At 49.0% G+C, this 22,504-nt stretch overlaps 5 protein-coding genes across 8 annotated transcripts; all 5 read left to right on the top strand.

The window, feature by feature from the left end:
• The first annotated feature begins 1,314 nt into the window (after nt 1-1,314).
• LOC112873488 (peroxisomal membrane protein 11-3) lies at nt 1,315-5,184 on the top strand. Of its 3 annotated transcripts, XR_003224753.1 has the most exons (3): nt 1,315-2,265; nt 3,011-3,079; nt 3,878-5,184. XR_003224753.1 is itself a non-coding variant. In XM_025936446.1 (2 exons), exon 1 carries the CDS (start codon nt 1,528-1,530, stop codon nt 2,254-2,256), a length of 729 nt encoding a protein of 242 aa, XP_025792231.1. In that variant the 5' UTR covers nt 1,315-1,527; the 3' UTR covers nt 2,257-2,265; nt 3,011-3,589. The 3 variants fall into 3 exon arrangements, 1 of the variants encoding a protein (XP_025792231.1); XR_003224752.1 differs by lacking the exon at nt 3,878-5,184 and having other exon boundaries at nt 1,315-2,925; nt 3,011-3,358; XM_025936446.1 differs by lacking the exon at nt 3,878-5,184 and having other exon boundaries at nt 3,011-3,589.
• A 164-nt stretch (nt 5,185-5,348) lies between these two features.
• Nucleotides 5,349-9,117, top strand: LOC112873487 (chromodomain-helicase-DNA-binding protein 4-like). The gene is made up of 4 exons (XM_025936445.1): nt 5,349-5,597; nt 5,708-7,191; nt 7,807-8,596; nt 8,704-9,117. Exons 2-3 carry the CDS (start codon nt 5,710-5,712, stop codon nt 8,578-8,580), a joined length of 2,256 nt encoding a protein of 751 aa, XP_025792230.1. The 5' UTR covers nt 5,349-5,597; nt 5,708-5,709; the 3' UTR covers nt 8,581-8,596; nt 8,704-9,117.
• A 3,542-nt stretch (nt 9,118-12,659) lies between these two features.
• LOC112873808 lies at nt 12,660-13,889 on the top strand. The gene is made up of 2 exons (XM_025936868.1): nt 12,660-13,135; nt 13,589-13,889. Coding segments are annotated over exons 1-2 (465 nt in total). The 5' UTR covers nt 12,660-12,671; the 3' UTR covers nt 13,590-13,889.
• Nucleotides 13,890-15,370: 1,481 nt separating this feature from the next.
• Nucleotides 15,371-18,856, top strand: LOC112873771 (anaphase-promoting complex subunit 11). Of its 2 annotated transcripts, none has more exons than XM_025936819.1 (3): nt 15,371-15,712; nt 15,890-16,009; nt 18,336-18,856. In XM_025936819.1, exon 3 carries the CDS (start codon nt 18,344-18,346, stop codon nt 18,596-18,598), a length of 255 nt encoding a protein of 84 aa, XP_025792604.1. In that variant the 5' UTR covers nt 15,371-15,712; nt 15,890-16,009; nt 18,336-18,343; the 3' UTR covers nt 18,599-18,856. The 2 variants fall into 2 exon arrangements, with proteins under 2 accessions (XP_025792604.1, XP_025792605.1); XM_025936820.1 differs by having other exon boundaries at nt 15,869-16,009.
• A 2,179-nt stretch (nt 18,857-21,035) lies between these two features.
• LOC112876519 lies at nt 21,036-21,983 on the top strand. Its single transcript, XM_025940647.1, has one exon. The coding sequence runs from the start codon at nt 21,181-21,183 to the stop codon at nt 21,817-21,819; it is 639 nt and encodes a 212-aa protein (XP_025796432.1). The 5' UTR covers nt 21,036-21,180; the 3' UTR covers nt 21,820-21,983.
• The last annotated feature ends 521 nt before the right edge of the window (nt 21,984-22,504 follow it).

Raw genomic sequence — 22,504 nt, 5'->3', positions numbered from 1 at the left:
GGTAGAAGAGCCCAAACCTTTGATCACGGGCGGTGGTGGTCTGCCTCTACATGCACAAAGAGCCCAACTGTTGTGCCCCATGAAGGCACACTCAGAGCACAAGGACGTAGCTCGTGTGCTGGTGGCACACGGTGCGTGGCATGCGCACCTAGCATTTCAAAATTGGAATTCAAAAGAAAAAAAGAGCCCAACTGTTTCTTCTCGCCACACGCCCACACGCCCACACGACACGAATCACTGATATATATGCGGCGCACAGGAAATGGCGGTAAAGTTCAGTAGCCGAATAATAGCCCCGGTCACTCAGAGAGAGAAGCGTGCACACACGACTATACGTTGCGTGTGCCTCACTCTCACTCTGCCTCACCTAGTTGACTTGACTAGATCATTTTCGGTTCGTCCAAGTCGTATGGAACGCGTGAAAGGGTAAGCAGCGTGCTTCAGTGGTTACAAGAGTCTTAATAGCATCTTAGATTTTAGATTCGATACCTAGTAGGAGCGAATTTTTTAAATTTAACGGTACTGTACTTTCAGTGGTAGTAGGTGACATTCCTATGACAGCGAGACGCTATGGTGATTTCGTCAATTTTAAGAATCTGTTGCTCAATCTTCGAAGACACTCATAGAGGTAGAGGTAGTATGTACATGTGTTCGTATGGATAAGTGTGTGCGCGTTGTGAGTGTTGTTTAAAAAAATCCGTATGAAATTCTTCTGAATCCGTAACCACCCCCACGAAAGGGCTCAAACGCGCGGACATACTCTTGCTCAGTCCCCGGCCGGTTAGACCAAAGTCGCGCAGCACCCAGAACCACACTAGAAATCTTGAGCTTTCGACAGCGATCATGGCAGTTCGGTGCAATGGAACCACGTTCTGTCCTCTCGTTCTTCGACATGCCTACCTCGTGTCCAATGCTTGGGAAAAAGATTGGACGCCCTAGCTCCGTAGAACTCCAGCGAACTTCTGCCTTGATTGACTCGTATGTTCCGGCACATCCGAGTGGCTCGGATCAGTGAATTCTAGCAGCTCTTTGTGCCGCCAAGCACCTCTCGTGCATCGACCTGGGATCCCAAGCTCCGCCCACCCCCACGCTTGCGTGTTGCCTCGTGGAGGTATCGCCTTCGGTGGAGAGGTTGGGAGCTTGCCCGATGTATGCCGCCGTGGGGGCTCCAGGCCTCCTGGCTCCACCTCATGTTGTTCTGGAGCAGGTATTTGTTGGGGGAAATTGGGATACACCATTCACCAACTTCAATTGCAGCCTTGCAGGTGCAGGGGATGCTAATAATTTTCTCTCGTTTTTCTCCTGACTCATCAGAGGTTCCGCTGACATGTGGTCCCGCTCCGTCAGTCCACTGATTCGCCGTCGTCCTCCCCCGGTCGTCGATTCGAACCGGGACGAAATCCCCAATCCCCTCCACGACTCCCTCCAGTCCCGCACGCATCAAACACGCAATCCCGCCGCCAATTCTGTTGACGACCCCGCGCCGGCGTCGCTCCGCACCCACGCCACCGCTAGCGCCCGGCCGCCATGTCCTCCTCCTCCGACTCCGAGTCCAGCAAGCCCGCGGACGCGCCCGCGCGCCCTCCGTCCCGCGACTTCCTCGCCCACCTCGAGGCCTACCTCGCCCGCCGCGACGGCGTCGACAAGCTCCTCAAGATCTCCCGCTACTCCGCGCGCCTCGCGCTCGCCGCGGGGCCGCCGCTGCCGCCCGCCGCCGCCGCCCGCCTCAAGTCCTTCGAGTCCAGCGTCGGGCTCAGCCGCAAGGCCTTCCGCCTCGGCAAGTTCGTGCAGTCCCTCAACGCCCTCCGCGCCCACCCGCACCCGCCGCCGGCCCTCGCGATCCTTGCCTGCGGCGGCGAGGGCGTCTACTACTTCCTTGAGCAGTTCGTCTGGCTCGCCAAGGCGGGGCTCTTGCCCGCGCACCTCCTCCCGCGCCTCCAGCGCCTCAGCGCCTGGGCCGAGCTGCTGGGCTACGTCGGCTCCATCGCGATTAAGCTGGAAGAGGTGGCGAGGATCGAATCGTCCGTCAAGAAGCGCCTCGCGGAGGGCAGCGGGGAGGAGAGCGAGGCCGTGAGGACGATGCGGGGTAAGCTGCTGCTGAAGCGGATGTCGGTGGTGCAGGACGTGGCGGACGCGGTCATGGCGCTCGGAGACGTCACCGACGGGAAGGGTTTGCTCGGGAGTTCCACGCTGATGGCATCCGCAGGCCTGCTCTCTGCATTGATCAGCACGCACAAGAACTGGAATTCTTGTTGAATCCTGAAGGTATATGTTATAGATAGCTCATCATATGATGAAATAAAGCTCTGATGACATCGGAGCGACAACTAAGGGCTGCTTCCAGAAATCTGGGTGCTCCCAAAACTGATACTGGTGCTCTGGCCTCTGATGAGTGAATGAAGTTCATGCCGGTACATTTGGTTGGACCTCAGAATTTTAGTTTTTAAAGCCCTTGTGATCATTCAATTTCAGGCTTGTGCTTCTTATATGTGTGTCTGCTGCACACAGATAAGATGAACTTGCTTTTCTCCATTTCCATATTAATAGCTTACAAGTTAGCTCCAGAGTTCCCAAATCAGAAGCATTGAGATTGAGGCGCAGCCGCGCTGCTGAAACCTTGAGCTGTCGGTCAGGGAAGAGATCTCAATGTCAGATTAACTTGCAGCACCAAGATTTATGTTTGTTCTCAAGATATCGAGTTAGCCATTGTAGTATGCCTTTCATGCACAAAAGGGGAAAAAATGCACATATCAAAGACATGCATATACTTTCCCAAAAAATTTTTTCGTGTACCACTGTGTTACTAATACCAAAGCCCAAAGCAACAGTGGCCAAATTGGATGCCAACACTCTGGAGCTAGTGTAATATGGCATAACGCACCATGATTCTGAAACAGAATGCTCATGTTCTGAAGCATAAATGAGGTATAAAAGGGATGAAGGAATGTCGAATACTTAAGCTATGACAGTACATCGAGATGTCATTCAGTTATTGGCTCTTATTTTGCAGGCATATACAAATTATATTCATTTATAATGCTCTACACGTTGGCCTAATTCAATCAACCTGGAAAGAAAGGTGAGTATCTGCATTTCTGTATCTCAGAGCCAAATAGAACTTCCGGAGCAGTCTAATTGTAATGATGCAATGTACTGTACCTCCAAATTGCAACCTGACTTTGTCTTTCATATTGATAAAGACAAAGGTGCAACTGACAGATGCGAATAGCATAGTATCTCTCTTCTTATTTATTAGCTGTTGATTCATGTGATGCCATAAATTACGTGAATCTATATTTCATGCAGCTGTGGTTGCCTGGCTGTCAATAGCATGACATGAGAATCTAATATTGTGGCACACCATGGAATTCGCTCAATTTTGACTCTTCTGTTAAGATGATCAGCTGATAGGGACTTAAACGATGTTGCTGTGGTAGCGATTAGGGAGCCTTAAGTGTTTCAAGGTTCTGCCGTACAGTAACAAGGTTTACCTTGTTTAGTAAGGCAATGGTGCATCCAGGTTTGATATGAAAATCTGTATCCTTTATTCTTGGGATAACACAAATATATATCTTTTTGAGTAAGGTCAGCTAAGGATGTTTCCTTTCGAGCAAGCTGACTAAGTTCAACTTAAGGCTGTCCTTGGTTATGCTGTTAGATTTTGGGTGTGATTTGTATTAGCATATTGTTTAAGCCTTAATGCAAACCAAATAATCCTCTTTTTATTACAACATAAAGCCAAATACTTAGTAAATGAGACAATAAAGAGGATTACAGCAATTAAAGGACTTAATTAGCAATGAACATATTACTATTCTGGTTGAATTTGAATTGTGTTTACTATTTTCCAAATAAGACAAGGATTTTTTTTTTGTAGATCTGCTTATATTGATGAGACTGTAGGGGACTCATTATGGCTTTGTTCTTCTGACGATTTAAACATGCCTATTACTCCAGCTACATAAGTTTGGAAATTTAATAGTACTCTGTATTTACTGATTTGCCATATAACACATGAATTATTTATGTGCTGCTTATATAGATGAGCTATAGGAGGATTAATTTGCCTGTGCTGTTGTACCTATTGAAAGATGTCCAGGTGCACATTTGACAGATCATGGCTGCAGTTATATGTCATGGTCACAAGTTGGATTATAGTTGGGATTGGGATTATGAGCTGCTGTATCAGTTTTAACTAGAAAAGGAACTTATTACTCGTCATAAATACCATTTTTAAATATTAAAGGAACTTCTTTGTTCCTCTTAAGGCACAGTTAATTGCTACAAAGGATATCTGGAGGTCTTTTTTTTTTGGAGAAAACTGCTTGCCTGGATAATGTGTTGACAATGACATGTGCTATTCTATGGCTAAATATGCCCATTTTGTGGTAATGATAATCAAACGGTTCCATCTTTAGTTCCTTTTTCCTTGGTCCGTTACCACAATCTTGGAGCCCCCAAACTAGGTGTTGACCTTTGAAGCTGAGGTATCGGTCCCAACAAGTCGATCTGAGCTTCACATGCTCTGTTGAACTGTCATAACTACTCAGTGAAGGCGCATGATATCATAAACATGTCATCTGCAACTCACATGGCAGTGACAAGCCTATCATAGTATCATTGTTTTGTTTTTCAGTCCTGGATCTGGTTGAGAGCGAGAATTATACTGAAACACAAGGCTATGCTATGCTTGCTATCTGAAGTTCAGAAGTTGTGGTCGCGCACCCCATCAGAACATCAGTTTCTTTACGTTGGGTTAAAGCTCGGAGAACACAGGAAAAGCTGCTCGGGGCCCAGGCCCGTGCGTGCTGTCCATTTCCGGCACGAGCGGCCGACTGGCCGACCCCCTGAAAAGAGTAAACCCGGGTGCCGTCAATCAGCCGCGGGCCACCGTGAGGAGACGGCAAATTCCCCTTTCCCTTCCCTCCACATCAAACCTCCCTCGAGTCACGGACACGTAAGGCACACCACCATGGCACGCCACTGGGCGTCCGGGCCGACTGGTTCGGCCGCGCGGCGACGCCCACGGCCGAACCCACCCACCACCCGGCGGCGCGCGCGCATCGGAATCGCCCGGTGGCCAAAAGCAAAAAAATATGCGAGAAACGGCTGGGAATACCGCGGCGCGGCGGGCGGCGAGTCCAACTCCAAACGGTCCAACCCAACGGCCAGCGACCCCCACCCCCACCGCGGTGACCGCACCGCACCCACCACCCCCACGCCACGCGACGCGCTTCGTCTCGTGAGGGAGGAGAGAGGGCGAGGCGATAAAACCACCGCGTCCGCACCGCACGCCCGTACGCGACGCGACGATGCTTCCCCTTCCCCCCAACCCCTTGTAGCCTCCACCCGGCCCCCATCCGCGGCCTTCCCTCCCCCCGTTCCCCCCCTTCCGTTTCCCTTCCTCGCTCACTTCCCGATTCAGCTCGCTGCGCCGCCGCCTTCGCTGACCTCGCGCGCGCACGAGCCGATTCAAGCCCGCCGCTACAGAGATTTCGGGAGAATTTTGGGGGCTACCGGGGTGTGAACAGCGCCTGGTGCCCCCGCGGCTCCGCCTTTTGTCGCCCACTGTTTCGCGTCAATTCTCGCGCGAAAAGGCAAGTTCCTGCTGATTTGGGCGAAATTCGGCGAGTCTCGGGTCGGGATCCGTCAATTTGGGTTTGGCTCGGGGGCGATTGAGTTCTGATTTACTGGATTTGGTGTGCAGGCATGGGAACGGGAGAGGGGCCGCCGCCGGCGAGGCGAGAAAACGGCGTTAGTCGGCGGCGCTGGCTGGACGGGGAGGAGGAGGACGACGACGAGTATGTGTTGGAGGAGGAAGAGGAAGAGGATTATGCGGAAGAGCTCTCCGCCTCGAGCGCCGGCGAGGAGGGGGAGGGTTCTGACGCGGAGTACCAGGAGGACGAAGATGAGGAGGAGGAGGAGATCGAGACGCCGCGGCTGAAGCGACCGGTAAAGGCCAGCGACCGCCGGCGGAAGGGGAAGTTGGATCCGGCTGCTGCGCGATCTCGGCGCCGGAAGTACGAGGAGGATGAGGACTACGAGGAGGAGATCGAGGAAGAAGAGGAGGTGGAGGAGTACCACGATGAGCTCGATGAGGAGGAAGAGGCGCATCAGCGGCCAAAGAGCGTTGCGAAATGTGGCGGCCGTAACCGAAATGTGAAGCCGTCTACTGCAGCGAAGCGATCTCATCAGCGGAGGCACTTGGACGATGAGGATATGGACTTTGACCCCGAGTTGGATGAAGAGGAGGAGTTAGATGAGGACATCGATTTTGATCCTGAAGTGGATGACGATGATGAGGATGAATACCAAGACGAGGAGGAAGAGGAACTGGCTGCTACCCGTGCCAGAAAGGTAACTGTTAAGAATCCAGCGAAGCGGAAGTCTGCTTCAAAGCGGCGAACGCTGAAGAAGAAGAAGAAGAAAACTAAGGGATCTAAGGTTTCTGGGAGGAAATCGGCTTCGGCTAAAGCCAAGAAGTCCGCACCCATTAGACGGCGGAGAAAGCGTTCAGTAGTTGATGAATATGAGGACGATGAGGATGAAGATGATGATGACTTCATTGTAGAGGATGAGCACCCCAGGAAGAAGGCCAGGACAAGGAATGGGAGGGAGGCGCAAGTGGACCCTGAAGTATCACCGGTTGAGGAAGAGACATGGCCAAACCTTGAGTCAGACACATCAGACTTTGAATTTGCGACATCTGATGAGGAACCTAACATTGTTGAGACACAGGTGGTTGAGCAGATTTCAGTCAGAAAGGGAAGGAAGAAGAGGATATCTGGGTCTGAGTCATCCTCTGATTCTGAATTTGTTGTATCAGATAAGGAATTGGAGGATTTGAAGGAGACTGAGCTCCCAAAGCCTGTGCCAATGCTCCCTGCTTCGATCAGAAGGATTTGTATTACAAGGCATGGAGAAGGCAAGGGAAAGGAGAAACAGGAACCGGAGGAGGCTGGGAATCCAATATGCGGGATCTGCCTCTCAGAGGAGCAGAGAGCTACTGTGCAGGGTGTCCTCAATTGTTGTTCGCACTACTTTTGCTTTGCGTGCATCATGGAATGGTCTAGAGTTGAGTCGAGGTGCCCATTGTGTAAGCAGCGGTTCACTACAATCACCAAGTCATCAAAGGTAGATCTTGGTCTTGGAGTGAGAAAATCTGTAATCAAGGTCGAAGAGCGTGACCAGGTAAGGTTTTGTTTTGCTGTGGTTTTTACATAATTTCAGATATGATAAATTTTCTTACTTAATATTCTCACCCTTTTAGATGAATGATCAATCCAAAATAAAATTCATGAATATGTTTACTGCCTTTTGGGTTAGATATTTTTATTTATAAGAGTGTAACCCATTTATACTGTTTATTTCATTTGCAACTTGCATATGCATGTTGTATCTGTTTACCCGTAGTCCAGCACAATGTAAAGGAGATAAGTGTGACAAACAAAAGGCATTGTTAAGAGTAGTCAATGTGTTCTACCTTGTATTAATTCATATAGAAAGCTGCATAATACAATGCCAATAAAAGGATTCCATAACTGTTGTGCTTATAATAAAGTTTTTCTTAAAAAAAGAAAAAATCAAATCTAGAAGGAACTAGGTTGAATATAATAAGGAGAAATAGGCACAAAAACTCATGCTGAAGTACATTTTTATAAGAAGCAATGCTGTAAACTTCTGTATTTCTATTGTAACGTCTTGAGTTCTGACCAGTCATCTATTGTCAGTTGGTCTTCGGACTATCAAGTCTCAAACATAGTTTTTTTTGGTTGTTATATGTTCATCTTCCTGCTTATCACACAGGTTTATCAGCCCACTGAAGAAGAAATAAGGCGCTGGTTAGACCCATATGAGAATGTGGTGTGTATAGAGTGCAATCGAGGTGGCGATGATAGTCTCATGCTACTATGCGATATTTGTGATTCTTCAGCGCATACTTATTGTGTTGGCTTGGGAAGGGAAGTGCCTGAAGGAAATTGGTACTGTGGAGGATGTAGACTTGGTGATGAGGGACCGTCCTATACCGGAATTCAGCGCACAGTGGCTAATGAAAGACAAAATTACAGAACTCAGGTTGATAATAGTTCTGTAAGTTTTGGACCGGCTGCACCAAGTGGCACATTTGAGAGATCGCCATCAATCAACCCTCATCGTTCTTTTCAAGGGATAGATCTAAATCTATCCCCAAGAGATTTTCCTGGGGACACCCATCCTGCTGAATCACAAACTGATAGCGTATCAACTCCAACTGGAAGGCGTGCCACCCTTTCAGGAAGGCGTCAAATACATCGCTATATTCGGATTTTGCTAACTAGACCAAGGCCGCCTGGCAGACAAGACACATACCATAATGTTGCACAGCACAGTGCTGGTGTACCAAGAACTGAACCAAATCGCCGTAACTTCCCTTCTTCATCAGAAGCAAACACATCACACAGTCTGCCTGATGGCATTCAGAACCATCACAATGGACTTCCATTTGTTCAAGCTCACAGCAATTTTGCTCCATGCATGTCCCTCGATGGGGATGATTTCCAGCAAATTGAAGGTGTCAAGAGCAACCTTAGGAATGTGTAGTAGAATCCCTTGTTAGGTAAAGTATTTTTTCCTTGGAAAATTGTGCTAGTTATACAAGTGATGTCTTTAGTTTAGTCTTCATAAAAAGTCTTAATGGAACTGACATATACTCTATTTTTTCAGAAGCATTACCGCGTGAAGCTTACTAAGGGAGCAACATGTGCCATTTTTAATGGCTTGTGGAATTGAACATAGCAAGCGCATGCCTGTTGGCTCACCTTAACACCCTCCCTGGATTTTCACTCATGCTCTCATTCGTGACACAGGCATTTCCTCATTGAAAATGGCTGGTCAATGTGGTTCGGATCATTTGTGGGAGATTTGGTCAATGACATAACATACATGCTTTTTCTCAAATCCTTTGTTTAAATTTTAGGTATTTTTTGTTGTTATTGCCATTCTCATTCGTTCGGTCATTAAACACAACATTGAAAGATCACACAGAAACAAAGGCATTTCTGAATGTCTGGATAACTTCATATTTATGCACTGTAACATTGTGGGGACACAATTTTCATTAGGCTGATCATTCTTTCTCTGACGAGACGTTCTTTTGTCCCCATTAAAAAGGCTGCTAGCTGGGCCTCCCAGCCTCCCATCTTCCGCACTAATCATGTGCGACGTGGTGGTAAGCATTATTCAGAAATCTTTGCCTCTCCCAGGTACTAGCTTTCTGTTCTGTGAGTGCTGGTTTATTTTGGCTCATATTATTCTCTCTGGAGGGCATGGTGGATCAACCGAGAAAAGCCGTTAGCAATGTTAATAATTTTAATCCGTATACGGGCTCTTGGCTTTTCCGTTCACTATCTCGCTGTCAAGCGTCAGTAGAATGTATTGTGCACTTTCCGTAGGTGAGGGGTTGTTTCATATTGGCTCAAGTTTGCTTTGTCCCTTCACATGACATTCGAGCATCAGCATCAACTCATGCGTCACCTTCAGGATCTCCCTTCGGTTGTCTTTCTTTCTTCTATGTTTTTTTTTGTTGGGTTCCTCGTGCACGCCTTCCATTTATTATTTTGCTTGCCTGAAAGTAGTATGCATGGGTATATGCTTTGTGGAGCTGTGGGTAGATTGTCTGGATGTATGAACAGCTTCGTGGTCCAAATATTGTTGAAGCATAAGCAGCAGGAAGCAATTAGCTGGAAGATCAGAGGGAAGAGATCTATGAGCCCAGCTGGCAACTAAACTGTCCCTCAGTAGGATGGGGTCCGTGGCTATGCTTGGCTCACAGTGGCGATATGGCTCGTGGATCTGTAGAGCCCTTCACGGCAACTGCCATAATTAGGTGCATGCCGAACTGCGCGTCTATACCCAAGTCAAAGCCGCCCTGTTTGATTGTTCTTCGTCTGGGCTGCGATCTCTGCTCCCGATTCTTGCCGGTTTGAGCACGTCCGGTCGCCCCTCCAGCCTTTTTTGCTCCCGGACCTGGGCCCCGCCTGTCAGGTAGCGCTGAAATTTCTCGTACTAGGCAAAGGGTTCACGAATTCAGATCCCACATGCTTTATCATCACATCTCCATGTTTATCAGAAGTTCGCACGGCGGCCGGCGGCCGGCGGGGACGCACATGTAACCACCAAGACAACGTGTGAACTCCGCGAGGACGGAACGGAATTCGGCCAGGTCATCCTCCACAGACACAAGGGCCGCACATGGAAGGAGGAACGAGGAAGGATCCCCCCCCCCCCCCCCCCCCCCCGCGTGATCTAATACTGATACCAACCCCTCATTAACTGGTGATCGAGTCTCTCGAGGACCCGAGCCGGTGGATTAGGTGGGGATCGCCGAGCTAGCTCTTCTGATGGTCAAAGTGGGGAGACCTGGTCGAACACTCCTATCCTTTTGGCACTTCATGTATGTCAGTTAACCAGCTTCTCTCCTTTTAAGATGTACTCTCTCTGTTTTAAAATATACTAGCTCCATTTGAAAATATAGTTCATTTTAGCTTGTCTAGATTTATAGATTTTAATATGCTTCTAGATATAAATTATGTCTAGATGCATAATAAATAATATGAATTTAGAAAAGATAAAATAAATTATATTTTGGAACGGAGAGCAAAGGCCTTATTGCCTTGCTCAAGTAGCGTGGTGCCCATGCACCAGGGTAATGAAAAAAATTACCACTAACTTAACTTATATTCATCATAGATTTCTACAAAATTTTGCAGATTTCTTGAGGAATGCACCACGGTAATCGTAACGCTAGCTTCGCCACTGCCCTTGAGACCACCTTCTTGCATAGTCTTTAGGGCATGCTCGGAGCACAGGAACCTCAACTGTCAGTTCAGTTCGCGTAGGATTTTAGGGAGGACAATTCTCGTTCGAAGCGTGGACTTTCTTGCCGCGGCGAAACGAAAGGCAAGGGAAAAGGCCAGCCACAAATGCGCATCCGGCTTCCGGCTAGGCGTAGGCGACTACTCACCATTGTTGACTGCTGAATAGGTAGATAGCTGTACCTGTACCCCTGTGCTTCGCTCGCCTCGCCAGTGGTGCCAGACGTACGCAAAGCTGCGGAAAGCGGCACGCCAGGGCCAGGGCCAGGTCCCGTCCACTCTGCCCAGAGGCGAGAAAAGAAAAGAATACGATGCGCTGCGCTGCGAGGACAGAGAACGCTTTCTCGTTCGTCGTAGCGATCCGGCTAATTCCGTCACCGTAATGCACCGTCACCGTGCGAAATGAGGAGCTGGATTTTGTCCTGGTGATGGCACCGATGCGTGATTGCCTGTCGATGCTTGATGCTGAGGCGGCGATACATCAATGGCCGCCGCCGATGCAGCTTTCCATCACCCGCCTCCTAACCACGCCGTTGCTGCCTGGACGGGAGCTCGTAGAGCACACCGGAAAATGCTTTCGCTCGGCGGCGTTGAGTTTCCTGGGCGATCCGTGGTCGGCAGGGGCCGCTGCTCCTGCTTTTGCTGTAGCCTGGTAGGCTTCATAGAGTGGGGCACTGCTTTTCCTGGGGCTATGCTGGGTGGAGGCCGAGTCGTTAACCTCGGGCTTTCTTTTTCTAGCCACATCTTTGCTCGGTTAGCTGGTGGTCACTGCGCTCGGAAAGAGTCGTCCTGGTCTTGGCTCTTGGGGGCTGGGGATACGGCAAGCACTCGTTTGGCGGAGGTTTGGTTTGGTGCGTCGAAGTAGGTTAAGCGCTCCGATGAGGACATGATGCCACTTGCCAAGCCTCTGCAAGTTGCAAGCCTCGGCTCTTGCTTGCTTGCGGCTTGCAGGCTTGGTGCGTGCGTGTAACTCATGAGTTGGGCGAGAGACCGAAAGGCCCTCACTCAAGTTGTCTCGAGGAAGTGTTTTTTCACGTGCCTTTTGGCTCTGCTTCCATGTTCTGTCCTCACTTGTTCACAATCTCTACTAGTTGGAATGGAGTGAAATGCACAAACCCATTCCTTGCGGCTAAAGCTCGTTGCATTGCTAGTATGTCATAAATATGTTTTGATTTTGATTTTGTTTTCTATACTAATTATTCATTGTACCTCCGTTGCTCATAACAAAAGTCGGTCCGACAAAGTTTAAAGCTTTTCTCTACGATTTTTCGACTGAGGTAACGGCGAGGCTGTGGTAAGATCAATATCGGCGACTCTAAGGTACTAAAAAAAGCGTTAGTTGATTAAGTAAACTAGTATGATTTTTGCAACACAGTAACTAGAGCGCGAGAATGACACTCGCAACAAAATAGCTTACGACAAGAGAATCTTAAATTCTAAGAAATGTTTGGGGTGGTTTTTCAATTTTCCCTTATGTCACTAGTCAGTCTAATAAAATCGTTAATTTTAAGATGCGTTCAGCTTACCGCCTACGCTTTATCACACGCCAGGTTCACCATCACTCATCTGTAAAAACCCAGGACCCAAAGCATTCATTTAAAGAGTGGCATTGTTTGCCGCAGCATCGCCGTTAACCTCAAATCGAAACGCGCCAGACGATCCCTAACCCCCCAGTTCAGACATCATTAGCGCCGACGGGAGTAAAAACAGCGCAGCCCACTGATCAATCGAAGCTTCATACTAAAACACACACAAAAAAAAAATTTGGGAAGGCGCTCGCAACTCCCCAGCCCAGCCACTGCTACATCAACACCGCCGATGGAGAAAAAACAAAACGGAAAACGGGCAGCGCCGTTTCTCTGCCTCCCTCTCCCTCTCTCCACCCCGCGAGCGTCACGCCGCGACGAGACTCCCACGCGGTCCGCCCCGCGTCGCCTCGCGATGGCCGCCGCCGACTACGACCGCGCGTACCACCCCGACGCGGCCCCCGCCACCGCCGGGGAGTTCGACCGCCCCTACCGCAACGAGGTGGTGCCCTACGGCGACCGCCGCCTCGACATCGTCGTCAAGCCGCCCGCCAGGTCGCCGCCGCCGCCGCTGCCGGCGTCCACCAGGAGCGGCGGCGGGGCGGGGTCGGCGTGGTGCTTCAGCGACCCGGAGATGAAGAGGCGGCGGAGGGTGGCGAGCTACAAGGCCTACTCGGTGGAGGGCAAGGTCAAGGCGTCGCTCCGCAGGGGGTTCCGCTGGATCAAGGCCAAGTGCTCCGAGCTCATCCATGGCTGGTACGGATCGCGCCTTCTTCTTCCTTCTCTCTTGTCCCCGCTTCTCGGGTCCTCCCCTTCGCTCTTCTCCTCAATATTTTCAGACATGGAACGGCCTTGCTTTGGGTCCGAATCACCGGACCTGCCCTCCCGCCGGGCAATGGATTCTGCTCAACGAGTTCAGTTCTCGCAGAAAATTTTAATCCTCTTTTTTTTCGCTGTTTGTATGGACAACTGGTACGATTGATTGCCATTGTCCTTGTGCCTCTCCTCATCCATCCTTGTTTCCTAAAGTGGTTGGAGAGCTCACTAGTACACAGGACAGATCTCTAGCAAATTTAGAAGCTCACAAGCACAATATGCCATCCTTTCCCCCCCTCTTTTAAGCAACCATATAGCACCAGTCCATTCATCTGATGAAGTGATGTTCTGTTCTCTCCTCTAGTTTCATTTTTTTAATTCTTCTTTTTACAGAGCCCGGGATCTCGGTGGAATTCTATTGGGATGGTGGAAGATGCTGCAACGAAGTGCGAGGCATGGGGTGTTGGGTGTATTTTGCTAATTCGCTCCCAAATGTCGATGAAGAAGATTTGTTCATGAGATTGTGTAGGGAACTTTTATGCTGCCCCTGGTTATATAGGAAGAAGAATCCATATGAGCTCTCCTGAGATCGCTTGTTACCGCCCTGCTAATTAGCAACCCCTAATCTGTTCAGAAATGTTTGAAGAGGAACTGAATCTTGAAAAGGGAAACCCTCTGCATGATACTAGTGCTACCTCTAATAATTCGATACCCTCATGCTCATGTGCAATTCGGTCGCTGGTCAGGAAAATACAGATCAGCAGCAAGCTGCAGCTGCTGCTTCCTTTCTTCCTGATTGGCAAATCCCAGAGGCCTGCACTAGCAAGTTGCGCAGCCGGCCTTTTCAAGCATTTATCTGGATGAGGAAAGGCCCAGCTTTCTTCAGCGTCCTACGATAGAGACATGGCCACCAGGATCGTTCGAGGAAAAGAAACATTTCGCAAGCCCCAGAGTCGGCCTTTCTTTTCCGTGTTCTGAACGGAGATGACCCACCAACCTACTGGCTGCTGGTGCTCGATTCCCAGCCATAGTCTGGATAATCATACGGACTCCAGCACAAGTGGAGTGGGTATGTTGCAGATTCGTCGGTGAAGTCGTTTGCTAATCTCTTCTGTGAACTCCAGAGGTGACGCTCGATCATGTTGCCCCCTGCGTGTCACCGTCGTGTTTGAAGCTTTCAAAGTTCTCCAGCAAATTTTTGCTAATCCTTGTGTTTAAGCTTAATCCGGTGTACCTGCCGAGACAACTGTGTGGACGAAGGACCCTGATCGAGATCACCTCCATCTGAAGTCAGTGGAGCGAGTACACACGCAAGGAACCCCTGCCGCACCACACCACGGCCTCCCCACATGGTTTCTAGCAGCAGGTGTTCGGGTCGGTGCATGATGAGGCGGCGCGAATTCAGCGTCCGGGCAGTCCTGAAACCCGCGTCCGGGCACGTCTGGAGTGAGCTGTCCGCTCTCCGCAGGGACCTGGAGGTCGAGTTTCTTCCGGCGATTTTCCCGGGGTCGTGCCGTGACGCTGCCTGCTGATGCTGGAAACCAGGCCTTTTTTTCTTTTTTGCCTTCGCCGGAATCCAATTGGGAGGCTCATTATCTTGCTAAGCATGCTTGTACTCTTGGACCTGGCTTGGTGCTCCTCCTGTATTCTTGGATGTAAACAATTTGAATCACAGTTAATAGAACTCCTACCTTCCACTCAAAAAAAAAATTTGTTGCGCGTTTGTGGAGACCATGTAATTCTGACGCAGGTGTGTCCATCAAATTGGAGCAATTACATACAGTATTATGAGCGTACAGTATGTTTTAGACCAGGCACGGTAGGGGTAGTAAAAGCCTTAAATTTTAGCTTATTATATTTTAAGAGCCGGGCTCTAATTTTATATAATTTTGATTTAAAAATATATAAATATTAAATTGGATTGTAAAGAGAATATTAGCACCATAATCTGTTACCACCCGTACCAGGCGGGCAAATAGAATATGGCCCGACACCACATATTATTTTCTTCAAAAGATTTTGTATATATACTATATACTAGCATGTATATGTACTAAAAAAATCGAAATTAGCACTGCATAACAGGCCAGCCAATCTCTCCTTCATCCCAAACAAACATACTAGCCCACCTTACCAGATGGCCCACACATGGCCCGAGTTCCCAATTTCGGCACTCAGAAGGAGCCTCCAAGCCAGGACGCTCCTCCGCTCCCCCCAATTGGCCACTCCCCTCCCCGACGCCCGCCCTCCCCGTCGTCGTTCCTCGTTCCGAAGTCCGAACCCTAGTGGCCGGCAGCTGCAAGAGGAAAGCACGGCGGCGGAGCTTGCGGGGCAGCAGGGGGCTCCGCGACGGTCGGCGGCGGCCGAGCGCCAGCGTCGAAGGGGCTCCGCGGCCGGCGGGCATAGCGGCCTACGGCATCGACTCCATCCCTCTCCCCTCTGCGCCTTTACCCGTTCTCCCTTCTCTGCTCCGGGCTCAGCACAGGCGCACGGCAAGTCAGCAACTGAGTTGCTGAGGTGAGCGATTTGTCAATGTTTTGTAAATTTGTGATTTGTGATTGCAATTTGCGAATGCTTGTGTATTTGTGACAATGTGGTAGTGACAGTGATGCAAGTTAGGATCAATTTTAGGTATCAAAATTATCATTTCAAATTTTGTATACCATGCTCCAGTTTCCTGAGCCCGCCCTGCAGGGTGACCCTGAAGCCTGCGCCCTCACGTGCCGGCCTCCACGACCCGCGTTCAGCAGCCCCACAACGACCGCCTCCCTTTTCATCTCCATCGAGGCGCCTCACTCCCAGCGGACGCCCAAGGTGAGGATTAGTACCGCATCTCCCTCCTCATCTGTCGATCTATTGACATGTTTGTGCTCTATTTTTGCAATGGATGTGCTCTGTTGATCTGTTGCCTTGCTTGCATTATGTTCATTTGTTGCCTTACTTGTGGTCTCTAATCACATGATTCGTGTGTGTTTGTTACTGTATAAAGTTGCTACAGATTGTCATCGTGTACATACTTGTTTGCTGAACTTGTTCTGTTCAAGTGTCAGGTAGCGCTTTCTTGATTCAGTTGAAAAAGATAAATGGGATTTAGTGTCGTGATTGTATTGACAGCCAATGATTTTCATGATTTTAAATAGAGGAAGTTTACGTCTTACAGTGAAATTGTTGACACAGAGTAAGGTAGATTAGCAGAAAGTAATATATCAAATAGTGTTAGCAGAAAGTTCAGTTAGCCGTACTTGCTTGCTGGTCAAAGGTTAACAAAACAAATATCTTCAGTCTGTTTTGCTGATTATTATCTATTTTACTCATTGGACTAATCGCTGATAATAGTTAGGTTTACCTCATTGTTTGTGAGACAATAGATGGATGATGGTCCTATCTTTAAAGGCAATTGGGATACCTTTCATAATAGGGTGTTCTGCGAGTTATGTTCACCATTTATTTGGCATGTGGCCACCATGTAAGCAGTGATGCTATATTAAGTCAAGTTGTGAACCATCCAGGCACTATGAGATATGCGTAGTATTCATTTTGAAGTTGAACCAATATGTTTAAGATATACAATAAATACAATTCATTAGAAAAAAATGATGAACACGCAGCCACATTTAATTGTTTGACAATTGAAATAAAATTAAATGAGCACTAGACAGTTAGGGATACTACAGATATTGCACAGCAAAAGAGCAATCAACCCTCCCACAATCTAGGATTCCAAACAGCCTCAGCCTCAGCCTCGGCAAGCTGCTTTTTAAAATCACAAGCTTAAACAAACATGGCCTTAGTCGCGTCATCCTTCCCCTCCCTCTACTAGAATTTGATCAGCATGTACGTGGGCAATCCATCTAGACCTGGGATTGCGCACTTCTCTTTTGTTTGTAAGGAATCCTAGCTTTCTTAGGTGTATTTTCCCTCCATTTTAGAGTTGTTCATGGACACCTCTTGCCTGCTATGAGCAATGAAATCCCAGTTCATGGCCTTAGTCCCAGTTATTCATGGAGACCTCTTATTTTATTGATGCATGGTTCTGGTTTGGTCGTGTTGTTGACAAGATCGGCCGATCTCAGGTCACGCCAAAGGACTTAGACCTGGGATTGTGCACTTCTCTTTTGTTTGTAAGGGATCCTAGCTTTCTTAGGTGTATTTTCCCTCCATTTTAGAGTTGTTCATGGATATCTCTTGCCTGCTATGAGCAATGAAATCCCAGTTCATGGCCTTAGTCCCAGTTATTCATGGATCTGGTTTGGTCGTGTTGACAAGATCGGCCAATCTCAGGTCACGCCATAGGACTTGGGACTCAAGGTGGGGATATAGTTCAATTGAACACCCATGCCCAGCGCTAAGTCCGTCCCTGCCGTATCAATTGAACGCCCATGGCTAACACCAGAAATGTTTCATGATGAACACTTGTTCTGATTTCTGAGCCAGTCACATGATTTCTGGTATTGTGCTGCTGTTAGCTTCCTACAACAATTGCAAACTTAGAGCTAAAATGATGTGTGGTTAAAACTCTTTTCCCTTGTAGATTAACGAAATTTCTTAGCATCATCATGCTCTGTTCATTTATTGAGTTGTCCCTGTGCTTTGCTGGGATGGTTACCGTTTTTTTAAATGGTTAAAGTAAAATGTTTTAATCGTCGTTCAGTATTTAAATAATGAGGTAAACTTCTATGATTGTTTATTGTCATTTCATTTAGAGGCTATTTATTATGTTTAATTGTATATAGACATCGAACAGAAGATTATATTTTGGCAAAAATGGAAATCTAAAAGCTTGTCTGTATTTTATCCTCAATCCTTCACTTGATAGCATGTTGTAGTGTTCTTGCAAGAAGAAAAAAATATAGAATGTCACAGATGTATAGAATTTCTTTTGCACTTCAGTCCTCAGGTAGGATCAAGACTTTGAAAGGTGTGAGTAGCATGTTCCACAAATGTTAAATCTTTGGCACCTAGAATTTAAAGATGACTGTTGAAGGTTTTCTAGAACATCTCTTGTACAGTTGGGCTCAGCTTTAGTAGAATTTGTATATCAGCATAAGACCAGTTGTGTTGAGTATTGTGGCCTTTTCTTTTTATATATCTTTTGAGGTGATAGGCACTACAGTCTTATGCTTTTCTTGTTGCACACCAGGTAGTGCAATGAAGGTCAAAATTCTTCAGTGGCATGCGGTAGCTTCTTGGACGTGGGATGCACAAGATGAGACATGTGGCATATGCAGGATGGCATTTGACGGCTGCTGCCCAGACTGTAAGTTCCCTGGTGACGATTGCCCGCTGATCTGGGGCGCCTGCAACCATGCTTATCATCTTCACTGCATACTGAAGTGGGTCAATTCTCAAACATCTACACCACTTTGCCCCATGTGCCGTAGAGAGTGGCAGTTTAAGGGCTAAGGCACAATGACACATCTGGAGCTGTATTCTCACCAAGCGGCTTTCATTTCTCATTGGAGAATGCTGTATTGTTTGCTGAAAAGTAGAAATCCTGATTGTCAGCACCTGCTTAAGTGACCCGGTGTATGCTTCTGACTTTGTGACACAGCAAGTGAATCACAACTAGGCACCTGCTTAAGTGACACTGTGTTTGTTTATTCTTATTGTTTAACTTCTGAAGGATTCCAAGTGTCAACCATAGCTATGCAGTTGAATGAATTCTCGTTAGCTGAAAGTAAATGTATGATTTTTCTTTGCAGAATCTGCCTCAGAATTGTTTTCCTTTTCTAGAGTGAGCAAGCTGTCACAAAGTTTAAGTTGTTAGGGAAAATGGTATTTTAGAAACAATTTCTGTCTGTCTATTTCTCTAAAAATATATTAAGTTCTCCCCTTTCAATATAGCCCAAAGTACTCAATACTTGTGATATCAGCAAGCCTTGTGTTTGTGTGCCGATGATCTGGGACATCCAGACTGGATCTTGACCTTTTCAAGGTCCTTCGAACTGAATCTATTTCGTGTAGCTGAACTGCATCGTGCTGTGCTGTCCCAGTTTGTTCGGCGTGGGCAGGGCAACCCCCTCTTGACATTTCGTGGCCGCTACTTCTTTGAATGCTAAGTGGCTGATGCTTTTCGGACTAGGGCTACCGTTAGCCTGTATTATTGCTCCTTTTGCGGACTCCCCCTTGTTACACTGCTCCGAAATTCAGGTTAGTTGAGCGCTTGAGCCTTTGCACAAAAGCAACCTGGTCTTTCTGAATGTGTCGACAAGGTGAGGAGCAGTTTGGTAGTATGTGCATGACAGCACTCTTCGGGTCGACTATCTGTTTTCCAGCTTGTGACTACTGTTTCTGGCTGTCATCCTGGGATACCAAAACCATGTGAGTGTGTGGCCCCAGGGATCAGAGGCGTATAAAATATTTGTTCCTGCCTGGTGTTTATTGCTTGCTTGAAATTTCTTGGGAAGCTTCTTGCTATGCCTCTTTTTGTCAGTATTTTGCTAAGCATGGTCATGTTGGTGATTTCATGCCACGCTGTCGACCATAGTTTGTCTTTGTAATTCTTATGCTGTGTTGTCTCCATTAGTCCATTTCCATATGTCGCAAGCTTATGCATCCTGTGGCATAATACACTTCTTCGTGCACTTGAGCGCTCATTGGGATGCTTTTCTTTTTGAAAAAAAAACTCATTGGAATACGTATATTTCGCATGTACTGGTACGGTATCAGTGAAACTTCAGGTTCCTTATCTTTTGCCATTAGATATTGAGATGTTGAATCACTGAACCGTTGCATAACGCTGTTTCCGTTCTGCTCGGCGCAAGGGGTTGCTGGAGGCTGCAGCTGTTGGCCTGTTGGTGCCTGCTGCTGCTTCTGCTACACCGCAATGGTGTTGTGATCGGGAGTTGGGACCTCGTGGTCCTGGAACAGCTCCGCCCCGCGGAAATTACGCTGGTTGTTGACATCGCAGGTCTTCAAACGCGGTTCACGTCTTAATAAAGAAAACCACGTAGGCATGTAGTACTACTAGTCCCCACCGAAATGAGCAGCTAGCTAGCAGCATGGGGGGTTGCGAAAAGCTAGAGAATTTTGGGAAGAAAGGGGAATCGTAGCCAAAGATTAATATGCATTTTATTATCCTCCAAAATAAGAAAACCGCTAGATGGATAGATCATCCGATCACCCAAGTCGTAACGCGCCGGTCGTCGCCTCCGCATCGCAGCTCAGAGTCGGCTGCCAGCGAATTTACAGCGAAGCAGGCGCGAAGTGAAACAGTGAAGTCCGAGCCGAGCGGAGCAGGCGCGAAGCAGCCCGGTTGTACGGCGCGGGCGAAACGAGACAAAACGAAGGATGAGATGACGGGCGGTCACACCTGACACCCCAGGCGAAAACCGTGTGGAACTGCGGGGAAAACGAAAACGACTGCGAGCTCAGGAAAACCCAGGATGAGCAGCAGGGTCAGTCAGGGATCCGCCTCGCCGGATCCAGCGCGCGGAGGGGCCGACCGCGGCCACGACGGGGACGCGCGTCCCCCCACGTTCGCGGGCACGAGCCGTGACGCGCTGCAGCACACCCACCCATCCGGCCGGCCGTCGATCCAGCGGCGGCCACTCCCCAAGCCAATCACGCACGCCATCTTGTCCCGGCTTTCCGGCGGCCGCATCCCGAAGGTGTGAACCGGCGGGTCCCATGTCCGCCTGCCTCCCCCGTCCCGGCGCCCGGGCCCCACACGCCACTCCGCGCCCAATCATGGTCACGGCCTCCAGCTTACGCCAACTGCCAAGTAGGCAGGCAGGCAGCTGCGAGCCTGCGACGCGTTCGCTTCCTCCTCCCGCGCCGCTGCGGACGCAAGCAAACAACGCACCCCACCCCCGAGCTAGCTCTCCCTCCTATTTAAGCTCTCCCCGTCTCTGCACCACTCATCTCATCTCGGCATCTCGCCAACTCTCAAAACCAACCAAAACCACCTGAGCAAAGGCAGCACCGCAGGCAACGAAGCAACATTTCTCCGATCGGCCTCGGGGATTTCCGGTAGCGAGAGCGCAATGGCGGCGGGGAAGGCGGCAGCGGTGAAGAAGCCGTCGTTCGGGACGCGGGCGTGGCGGCTGCTGCGGCTGGCGGTGCTCTGGGCGCGCCGGGGCGGCGCCGCGCACAGCCTGCGGCTGCTCCGCACGCTGCGGCGCCACGGGCACGGCCTCGGCGGCGGGGCGCGCGGCGACCGCCTCCGGCACGGCGAGCGCGAGTTCTCCATCGACGAGACGCCGGCGTTCCGGTTCCGCACCCCGTCGGCCCGCGTGCTCCGCCTCATCCCCTGCATCGCGCCCGCGGTGCCGGACACCCCGGGGCTCTACGGCGACGACCGCTACTTCTTCCGCGACGCCGCGGCGCGCGCGCTGGAGGATGGCGCCGCGTACGGCTACGGCGGCCCGGAGAGCGAGCGGGGAGACGGCGAGGAGGAGGAGGAGGAGCTGAGCTGCTACTGCGACGAAGGCGGCGACGAGGAGGAGGAGCTGCTGGAGCGCGCGGTCGCCGAGTCGTGCCGCGCGAGCACGGCCGCGGAGGGCGACGCCGGGGTGGACGTGAAGGCGGACGAGTTCATCGCCAGGTTCTACGCGCAGATGAAGCTGCAGCGCCAGATCTCGTGGCTCCAGTACAACGAGATGATGCAGAGGAGCGTCAGCTAGATCGAATCCTCTGCTCATCCTGGATCACTACTGTAGCAGCAGCAGAGTTTGAGCTTTTTGTTCATCCAGAACAAACATATACATGCACAGCACCTGTATACAGAACTACATAAATTTTTTTACTACATATACAGAATACAATTTTTCTCCATTGAATGTTTGAATCCTTGTCTGGGTTTATTTCGTTGGTACCTGCACGTTTGTTTTTGCATTTGTTTTTTGAGGCAATGTGATTAGGCCACCACTAGATTGCTTGCTTGCTTCCTTCCTTTCCAGGGTGCTGGGTTCTGGCTGTGCAGGTGTTCATGATTTGCGTAGCTGATGAATGACGCGTCCTCGGATCGTACTCTCAGTTTTGTTCGTTAGTGTAGGCATACTTAAACACTCCGAACGTACACCTGGACCATGATTAGTGCTAATGACGATGGCACTGTATGGTAACTGTATTGGTGATGCAGGAATAGCTGCTTCGTTGCATTAACCAATAGCTGCACAGAGTCCTTGCTGTCCAAATGTTCATGGTTGAGGCTGATTCCGTTGAGTTGTGTTAGAAATTTAGGCAATTTTCGGTATATTTTAATTCCAAATATTAATATCAATTTCATGATATAAATGAGTGATAAGGTGTGTACAATATATGTGCACGTGTTCATGTTATTCTCATTAATAAGCATGAACAAAGAAT

This window comes from Panicum hallii, chromosome 9 (assembly GCF_002211085.1).
Source record: "Panicum hallii strain FIL2 chromosome 9, PHallii_v3.1, whole genome shotgun sequence".
NCBI lineage: Eukaryota > Viridiplantae > Streptophyta > Magnoliopsida > Poales > Poaceae > Panicum > Panicum hallii.
This window is presented reverse-complemented; position numbering and strand designations above follow the sequence as displayed.